General features: G+C 59.1%; 1 protein-coding gene across 1 annotated transcript in view; it reads left to right on the forward strand.

Annotated features, from left to right (window-relative positions):
• ADORA1 (adenosine A1 receptor) overlaps positions 1–7,666 on the forward strand; it is a 25,823-nt gene extending 18,157 nt beyond the window's left edge. The window contains exon 2 of the mRNA XM_008921080.4: positions 7,001–7,666. Coding sequence (XP_008919328.2) covers positions 7,001–7,634 — 634 coding nt within the window. The 3' untranslated portion in view covers positions 7,635–7,666. The remainder of the gene's footprint in view (positions 1–7,000) is intronic.
• The last annotated feature ends 2,416 nt before the right edge of the window (positions 7,667–10,082 follow it).

The raw sequence follows: 10,082 nt of genomic DNA on the forward strand, positions 1-10,082 counted from the left end.
TTGCCAACAGAGGTGTCTCCTCCACACCCAGGGCAGAGCCTGAGGGAAGGATGGGGGGTGTGAGATCCCTGGGAATGACGGGGGGTGAGATCCCTGGGCTTCCCATCCTCCCTCCCTGAGGTTCCCAGTGCTCTCCTGGCTGTGGGAGCTGCTGGGATGCCCAGGGGGGAGCAGTGGGTCCCAGCCCATGGTGGAGCTCCTGTGGTCACTCCAATCCCAGCCCTGAGAGGGAACAGCCTGGCAGGGGACCTGAGAGAGGCTCTGCACTCACTGGGAGCCTGTGGTTTGTTCCCAAAGATGTGATTCAGTGCCAGGGCCTGTGGAGACCAGAGGCACAGACCCTCTGAGCTCCAGGAGCAGCCCCAGGAGGGGTGTGCAGGGAGCTCCTCCAGCCTGCAGGGGTGTTGTGGCTGTTCCCGACAGCCCAGGGACCAGAGGGGGATCAGACAAGTCTCCTTGGCCCAGCAGGATGAGGTTTGACTCAATCCTTGTGTCCCTGGGGCTGCCTTTGGATGTGCCCACACCCCTCTGGAGATCTCAAGGATCTCAGGAGGCCTCCAAGGTCCCGGGAGATGCGTCAGGGCAGGCTGAGCCCATGGCAAGGCTGAACCCACCCTGAGGCAGCAGCACCTCCCCAGGCTCTGTCTGAGGTCCAGGTCCCTTCACAACCTTCTCTGACAGATCCCAAACCACAAACCCTCCATTTCCTGCCGTTTGCTGGAGCTGTGGCCAACTCCAGCTTCTCACCAAAGCCCTGGGGACTCCCTGCCTCGCTCTGTAGGAACCAGGCAATTTTGACAGGGTGAATTTTTGTCCTCTCAAGCCTCACAATCACCCTCTCCCCCATCCATTAGGCAATTAGTGGCTGTTGGAAGTGATCAGAGACATCAGTGGTCTTGCCAACCACCCCACCCGGCCAGAGCTGCCTGTGCTCTGCCGGCACTTGCTGCAGAATGATTCCTGCATTTTGGGGTGGTCAAACCAAACCCTGGACGCAGACTGGACCAGGAGGAATGTCAGTGGGATGTTCCCCTATGGATCTCTGCACCCTGTGCTTTTGGGGTCTCTCATCGTGCTTTCGGGGGAGGTTTGCACGAAGCAGCCCCGGGTGTGGTGCCACCTCCTTGTGCTGCAGTGGAGGAGACTCAGAGGGGTTTGGGAGCATCACTAGTGGTTGTTGGAAGGGTGTTGAAGGGCTGAGTGTTTGGTGTTTGACCCCAAAAAAGCCACAAAGCTCCCAAATGTCACACGGGGGGGATGTGAGCGAAGAGATGCAACTCAAACCATGCGGGAGGACCTTGTGCCAAGTGACATTTGTGCCGATGCTGAGGGACCTTTGCAGACCTTTCCACACACCTTCGGAGCCTTGGGAACCTTCACGACTTTGAACTTTGGGGTTTGTACCCAAAGGAAGGTCAAAGGATCCAAAGGGAAGGAGGACAAAGCAAGAGAGTGGGCACAGAGGGCAGGGTTAGATGGGATAGTGGGAAGACATTGGATACTGGGAAGGAATTCTTGGCTGTGAGGGTGGGGAGGCCCTGGCACAGGGTGCCCAGAGCAGCTGGATCCCTGGAAGTGTCCAAGGCCAGGCTGGATAAACCGGGATAGTGGGAGATGTCCCTGCCCATGGCAGAGGGTGGGACTGGATGAGCTTTAAGGTCACTTCCAACCCAAACCATCCTGGGATTCTGTGGTCCTGTGATTCTAGGGGCAGAGCCACCTCAGTGTCACCCCCAGGGGGGATGTCCCAGGACACGAGGCTCCATCTCTGTCCTGGGAACTGGAGCAGCAGGATCCCTGTGCTGGGCAGGGGCTTGGAACAAGGTGGTCTTTGGGGTCCCTGTGACCCAAACCATTCTGGGATTCCTTCTTAGGAACAAACTTCTCACTGACAAAGGATCCATGATTAAGGCTCCTCTGTCACCCAGTACTTCCCACCTCGTGTGAGCCCCCAGGGACCTCCTCGTCCCTCCCCTGACCTGGGAACACCCTCCCAGAGCCCAGACACCACTTTGCATCTCCCAGACTCTCATCTCGGAGCAGCTTTGAACACCAAGCCCTGAGTTTTCCCACCCAGAGGCCTCCAGGACATGGAGAGATCTGAGAGGGAGACACGGGCAGGAGAAAGGAGCAGGAGCCCAAACCCACTGCCATCAAAGCACTTTTGTCCAGAGATCTCCAATTAGACCAGGACACGCTCTGGCTGCTCTTCCTGGCTGTTCACAAAGCACATGAGCTTCATGTCAGCTTGGCCTCCTCTCCTCCTGCCCCCAGGCTCCAGCTCCTTCTCATTAACGATGCTCTGTCTTCATTAGCAAATTAATCCCCCGGGAGCTGCAGCAGAACCCACCAGAGCGAGGAGCAGCAGAGCCACGTCTTGGCTCTGGTTGGACAACAGAGAGGATTTCCTGGGCACAGAAAGATAATCACAGAAATGCTAAAAACCTCCCAGACCTGGGATCTTTGAGGCTTTTTCATTTAAACCAAACAAGAGGTGATTTGTGAGTGTTGGGTCTGGATTTGGTGCGGGTTGGAGGGCTGGGAAATGAGCTCTCAGCTCTCTCCTGGACAAGGGGGAATGGCTCCCCACTGCCAGAGGGCAGGGATAGGTGGGATATTGGGAAGAAATCCTTGCCTGTGAGGGTGGGGGGGACTGAGATGGAATTCCCAGAGGAGCCGTGGCTGCCCCATCCCTGGAAGTGCCCAAGGCCAGGTTGGATGAACTCGGAGCAGCCTGGGACAGTGGGAGGTGTCCCTGCCCAGGGCAGGGGGTGGAATGGGATGAGCTTTAAGATCCCTTCCCAAACCCTTCTGGTATTCCACGTTCTCCTGGAGAAAAGGGGCCTCAGTGTTTGTGCAGCCTCTCCTGGAGTGTCCCCTCGGGAGGCAGCAGCTTTCCCTGCAGCCCCTGCTCCTTTTAACTCTGACCAATCTGTCTGCCCTTGGGGACAATTTGTCTGCCTCCACCTCCACCCATCGCCTCTTCCCCTCCTCTGGGGAGCAAACAGCACCATCAACAGTGTCTATTTTGCCTCTTTGCATCACTTTCCAAAACCTCAAAGACGTTTTTGTTCCACACCAACCCAAACCTCCTGCCCACCCCATCTCCCCAGGGGATCAGAGGCTGGATGGTGGCTGTGCCTCCTTTCTCCTGAGGACTTGGGGTGATCTTTGTGGGGAAGGGATGGTGCAAAAACCACCACGGAGGTGGAGGAAAATCTACCAATTATGGTCAGGCTGAAAACCCACAGGCAAAGGAAATAAACCCAAAGTGGGTGATGATGGTGGTGACTCTGATCAGGGATGGTTTAGTCACAGCTGCCAACAAAAATAATAGTGGTAACAAAATTGCAATGATGCTGCTAATTGTTCTGATGCTGATGGTAATAATAAGATTATTTATTAATTGTGAGCCATTATCAGCATCTTCTAGGGCTTCTTCCTGCCAGACCCACCCCAAACTCCAGCCCTGTCATATCAGTGCAGGATGAGGTAAATGGGAAAGGCTTTTCCTCTGTGGGAAGGAAGAACCACAGGAACAGCAAAGCCTGTCCCTGACCTCCCTGTTAAATCCCCCCCATGTGCCAGGGGGTTGGAATCAGGGGGGACCTTGCATTTCCACCCTTTACAGAAGCACAGGATCATTAGGGTTGGAAAAGACCTCTGGGGTCATCAAGTCCAACCTTGGACTGATCCCATCTCATCACTGAGTGCCACGTCCAGTCTTGCCTTGGGCACTTCCCTGGAAAATCAGGTGGAAAAGTGGTTTAAGTGGGGCCTGTGAGCCCTGGGAGAGCTCCATGGCCAGACCAGAGGGATTCATGGAGCTGGGGGGGAGGACAGAGCGGGAACTTGGAGTCACTTGGTGGCTTTTGCCACTCTCCACGTGGACGGGGACAGAGGGGGTTCCCAGGGAACACAATTCCCTGCAGCCACCCCTGCGCTGGGCTCGGGGCCTGAGGGAGCAAAGGGAACAGAACCAGCTCCAAATGTTGCTGTTTCCCATGGATTTTGGGGTTCATCCAGGACAGGGAGGTGGACAGGCGGCAAGGAGGGATTGATCTGGACCAGGGCAGAGGGATGTGTGAGGAGGAAGAAGGGATCTGGACCAGGAAAGAAGGATGGATGTGTGAGGAGGGGGGATGGATCTGGACCACAGCAGGGAGATGGATGGGCAGCAAGGAGGGATGGATCTGGACCATGGCAGAGGGATGGGTGTGCAAGGAGGAGGAGGAGGAGGTGGAGGGGTGGATCTGGACCAAGGCAGAGGGATGGGTGTGCGAGGAGGAGCAGGGATGGACATGCAGCAAGGTGGGAGCATCCCTGTGAGGAAAAGAGGGATGGATGTCCAGCGAAGGGGGATGGATGGATGGATGGATGGATGGATGGATGGATGGATGGATTTAAGCAAGGGATGGCTGTTTTGGGAAGGGATGGATGTGCCATGAGGAGGACAGAGGTGCTGGGGGCAGGTGGGAGCTGGAGGAGCCCCTGGCAGGGTGTTTCTGTGCTCTGTGTTTCACCCCCTCTGGACCCCATGAGCTGTCACCCCGGGGTGTGCACACCCTCCCCCGCTCTCCCCACACCCACCTGCACAACTCAGGGTGTTCTGGAGCTCTGGGGGGCTGGGATTGTCCCCCTGCAGCTGTTCCCCCTCACCTCTGCCTGGGCTGCCCCATGTCCTCTGCTCCTGGTTCCCGGGTGACAATGGGGACTGGGTGCTCCCTCTGCCCCCTGTGCTCCTACCAAGGGGAGAAGGGGTGGGGGCTCTGGGAGCTTCCCCCTGCCTGGGTGCCCTGGGAGTGTCCCCCTGCCTGGGGGCTGCCTGCAAGCCCTGGGAGGGTGTTTGGGGCCATGGTGGCACCGTGGCAGCTCAGCAGCTTTGTCTCTCTGCTGGTGGCTCTCCCGGAGCTCTGCAGGGCAGGGCAGGGGTGGGAACACATCCTACAAAACCAGTGGGAGACCCTGGGAACCCCCGGGAGTGGGGAGATGGGACACGGCCTGCAGGGGCTGCAGGGAGGAGCTGGGGTGGCGGATGGGGCTGTGACTTCCACTCTTGTCCCCCCACCCTGAGCTGCTTGAGCCTGGGGGGTGGGAGGGTGGTGTCAGGGCACACCAGCCCCCCCAGGACCTGTTCTGGGTGACAGGGGGTGCACAGGCCAGCACAGAGTCCCACGGGAGCCTCTGACATCCCTCTGCTGCCCCCCCTCCCATGGGCCCCCCTCCCCTCTCCCTTCCCTTGTCCCACAGTCCCAGTTCTCTCCCACCCCTCCTGCCCTCCCCGTGCCCTCCCAGCCCTGAGCCTTTCTCAGGGTCTCCTGCCCTCTCTGCTCCTCACAAGGAATAAATCACCCTCCGGCTCCAGCCTTGGCTCTCAGAGGAAACTGCTGCCCACATTGTCACCTCCTTCCCAGGGGACCTGGCTGCCACCAGCATGTCGGGAATCTTTTCCCAGGACAGGGAGGGCTCATTCAGGGGAGCTGTCTGGGAGACTGGTGGCTCTGGACCCTCTGGACTCCTGAGGACTGATGTCCCCTACTCCACCCTGGGCCCCTCCTCGCTCCCACCTTGACACCTTGCCCACGAGGTGGGTCTGGAGAAGGGGAAGGAGGCTGGTTTGGGGTCCTCAGCTGTATTAAAAAGCCCCAAAATGCTCCATTTCCCACTACAGGCAAAGGAAACCTTTTTCCAGCACCAGGATGGAGATCCAGGTTTGCCCCCCACCCTGGTCCCCGTGGCCAGGTTAAACACAGCAGCACTGACAGACCCAGCAAAGAGATGGAAAACATCCTTTGTTCAGTGCCCTCTGGGGAAAGGCAACAACTCTTGGGCTGAGAATCTTCTCAGCCTCCAAAGAGAAGCTTTTCCGAGGGCCAGGGAGGAAAATCAATGGAGCAGAACTGCACTTCCCGCTTGGAGAGCTCTGGGGACACGAGCCCAGCCCTGAGTGCTCCCCACGGCACCAGGGAGGGAGCAGAGCCCGGGCAGAACTCGGCTCTCCTCCTCCTCCTCTTCCTTCTCCTCCTCCTCCTCTTCCTTCTCCTCCTCCTCCTCCCCTCCCGCAGCCTTGGCACCAGCCCACGAGGGAAGAGGGTTTTTGGACGGGTCCCCTCCATTAGGGGATGGAACTGGAACAGGCCGTGCCCAGAACCTTCCCTGGGGCTCCATCAGCACCTCAGACCTCCGTCCTCGGGGCTCCCAGGAGGTGCTTTGGCGGCGATTTCCTGCCCTGGCACCGGGAATTGTCTGGGGCAGGAGCTGGCAGGGCCAGGGGGTGGTGGGAGCACAGGGAGCCCTGGCTGAAGGGGCTGGGGTGGGAGCTGGGCTGGCAGGGCACAGGGACCCCTCCTGGGGATGGGATAGGACACCCAGCAGGCACACTCCAGATTCCTAAAGCATTTTCTGCTGTGGCATCAACCCCCTGAGCTCCAGGATTGTGTCTGGGGTCTCTGCCCATCCCAGGGCACGTGCAGGAAACCAGTTTATCAACACAGTTCTCAGAACAGGCTGTTAGTGGTTGCCAGGGGAGGGGGTGAGGAACATCACCCCCCAGCATGGGCACTGCCACCCCACCCGGAGCAATCCGTGGAAATGGGGGGGATTTGAGATGTTTCAGAGCAAGTCTTGGAAATGCAACACCAGGAGATGGTGTGAACTGAGGGGAAATCCTCCCTGTTCACACACTGCAAATTCCCAGACACTAACCTTTGGAACGATGGACAGGTTGGGTTGTTGGCTTTAACCTGCTCACGGGTCACTCAACAATTTGGGAATGTGCACAGAGACATTCCAGTTGTACCTCCAGAACCCCAGGTACCTCAAACCCGACCCTCTCTGGTAACTGAACTTCCCCACTGCAGTAACTGAACCTCCCCAAACTTCCCCTCTACACGAGGTTTATGTCCAGGATCCCCCTGATTTATGTTCGGCTCCAACCCAGACGATTTTGGGACACGGGGACGAGCCCCCGGCCGGGGTTTGACTCCTGTCCCCCCCACAGGTACAAGAGCGTGGTGACGCCCCGGCGGGCGGCCGTGGCCATTGCCTGCTGCTGGATCGTGTCCTTCCTGGTGGGACTCACCCCCATGTTCGGCTGGAACAACCTGAGCAAGATGAGGACTCAGGAGCCCAACGGCAGCCAGGAGTTCGTCATCACGTGCCAGTTCGAGACGGTGATCAGCATGGAGTACATGGTCTACTTCAACTTCTTCGTGTGGGTCCTTCCCCCCCTGCTGCTCATGCTGCTCATCTACCTGGAGGTCTTCAACCTCATCCGCAAGCAGCTCAACAAGAAGGTCTCCTCCAGCTCCAACGACCCCCAGAAGTACTACGGGAAGGAGCTGAAGATCGCCAAGTCCCTGGCGCTGGTCCTGTTCCTCTTCGCCCTCAGCTGGCTGCCCCTGCACGTCCTCAACTGCATCACCCTGTTCTGCCCGTCCTGCCAGACCCCCCACATCCTCACCTACATCGCCATCTTCCTCACCCACGGCAACTCGGCCATGAACCCCATCGTCTACGCCTTCCGCATCAAGAAGTTCCGGACAGCCTTCCTGCAGATCTGGAACCAGTACTTCTGCTGCAAATCCACCAAAAACGCCGCCGGCAGCACCACCGAGGCCGAGCCGGGCAATTAGGGACAGGGGAGGGCAGGGAGGGGGGTCGGTGCCCACCCCGGCCCCGCTGGGCAATTAGGGACGGGGGGGAGGGCACCCGTCTGTGCCCACCCCGATGCTGCTCCTGCCGTCGGGAGAAGGGAGAAGGGAGCGAGGACCTGGAGGGGTCGGGCGGCCCCGAGCAGTCCCAGCAGTCGTGTCCCCCCCCGGGGGGGGTTATTTATTCACTGTTTGGATGTTGTAGCCCTGCACTGTTCCTTTCTGGGTTCGTTTTCGGGTTTTCTCCCCCGTTTGTTTTTGGTTTTCATTTTTTTTTTAAGGGTTGCCAAGTATTTAAGGAGAAGTTGTACAGACAGAGGCGCAGTTTTTCTTCCTGCAAATAAAGACCTGTGACCCAAACCAGGCAGGAGGTGCCCACCCATCGATGGAGACCCCCAGCTCTGTCTGGGGGATGTGGGGGCACCTCATGCTCCGACCCCCCATCCACAGACCCACCTGGGCACTGGGAAGAAGGGAGTGAAGCTGCTGAAGCCCCGGGCGGTGGGATGGGATTGCTGGAGAGCTGAAGCTCTTCAAGGCCTTTCTTCCCCCTCCACAAGGGAGGGGTGAGCTGGGCACAGGCACAACGAGGGGTGGGAAAAGGCATCCCATGGCTGTGGGAACCACAGAGCACAGTCAGTGCCCAGCTCTCAGTGCCACCAGGGATGTGGGTAGGGGGGCAGTGACACCCTCGGGCACAACCCCAGAGGACTCTGCAGAAGCACCTTTTGCAGCCCCGATGGCTCCCCCTGGACCCCAACAGCACCCACCACCCCACGAGCTGCATCCAGGGACTGTGACCTCTCCACTCTCCTCCTTCCATTTCCTTCGGTTTTGGGTCCTTTTCCCTCTTTTTTCCCCCCGTGTCTCCCGTGAAAAGCAGCAGCAAACCTCTCTCAGCCTGTTTGTCTCTTCTCTCTTACGTCGCTCCCTCTCCCTCCCCGCACAGCCAAACACCTTCCACCCAAAAGCTGTGGGATAATGCAGCAATTCCTCAGCCCAGGGAGGGCAGAGGGGCCCCTGCACCCACCTGGGGGCAACTGAGGGGTGGCTGCAGGCCACTGAGTCAGCGCTGCTGCTGCCCCAGGGGCACTTTCCCACCCCTCCCATTTGAGGAGGGGGTGGCTGGACGGGGACCATCGTCCCCTCCCAGCTGTGGCCCTGCTGGATGGTGGCAGTGCCAACCCCTGCTCAGCAGCAGGATCTCCTCCAGGGCTCAAGCAGTGGTGGGAAGGGTTAATTCGAGTTGATTGGGATTCTTTCCTTATCCCTTTGCTCACCAGGCTCCCACTGGAAACACACGTCCTGTGACCCCTCAGGGTCCTGCCCTCAGCGGGGACACGTCACCAACGGGCAAAGGGGCTGCAGAGAGTTCCTGCAAGGGCTGAGGTGGGTGCAGAGAGGAAAAGGACCTTGGAAGGGTGAGATTTGGGGGTGGTTTGTTGGCTGGGCACCAAGAGCAACGCCGAGAACGGGGGGCACGGGCAGTGGGGCTGCTGGGTGACCCCTTCTCCCACTCTGCTCAACCTGGAGGGACGGGGAGCATCACAAAGAAGAAAGGAGACAAGGAACCCACCCTCCCACACTTTGCAGGGGCCTCAGTGCCCCATTCCCAGGCTCCACACTGGGTAAAATGGGAGCAGAGCAGAGGAGCAGTGGCAAAAGGATGGGGGGCAAATCCTAAATCCTCCCCTCGGGCCCTGAACGCCCTCCCATACCCCAGAGGTTCAGACCCCAATGTCAGCAGTGCCTGAGGGTGCTCAGACCCCGATGTCAGCAGTGCCTGAGGGTGCTCAGACCCCGATGTCAGCGGTACCTGAGGGTGCTGCAAGCCCAGCCTGGCACAGAGAGACCCCCCACCCCCCGTAGTCCCTGGGCACAGCAGTGCCCTCAGATCTGTGCTGCTGTTTGCCAGCTCTGATCCCACTGGCATCTCATTCCTGACACTGTCACCTTCTCCTGGTCCTCGCTGAGGTGCCCGAAATCCCGAGGACTGGGATGCTCGTAAATTAAAAGCCACATGAACGGTCACTTCGGACAAAAAAACCCCTCCAGTGGATTTTTCCACTCCATGCTCTCCAGACCTTTCCCGGGGAGGGCTCGCTAAAAGTGGATGTTCTCGCCCACCTCGGTGCCCCGGGGGGTCACAGGCACGGGCTGTGCCCTGGAGGGTTGGAATGAGGGTCTGGAAAGGGCACAGTGGGGAGTGTGACACAGTCTCAGGGGTGCTGCTTCTCCCCTGGGACAGCAAAGCCCCTGCTGGGAGATTCCAGGCCCTGTCTCCCGAAGAATGTCCCGGGCTGAGGTGCCAGGGGCATCCAGGGGCATCCAGGGGCATCCAGGGGCATCCAGGGGACCAGGACATCCCCCCCAGTGTCCAGGGGTGAGAGTGCCAGGGCAAAGCAGCTCTGCAGCCTGGGCTGGGACATC

The sequence above is a fragment of the Manacus vitellinus genome, unplaced genomic scaffold, assembly GCF_001715985.3.
Source record: "Manacus vitellinus isolate BGI_N305 unplaced genomic scaffold, ASM171598v3 scaffold_121_pilon, whole genome shotgun sequence".
NCBI lineage: Eukaryota > Metazoa > Chordata > Aves > Passeriformes > Pipridae > Manacus > Manacus vitellinus.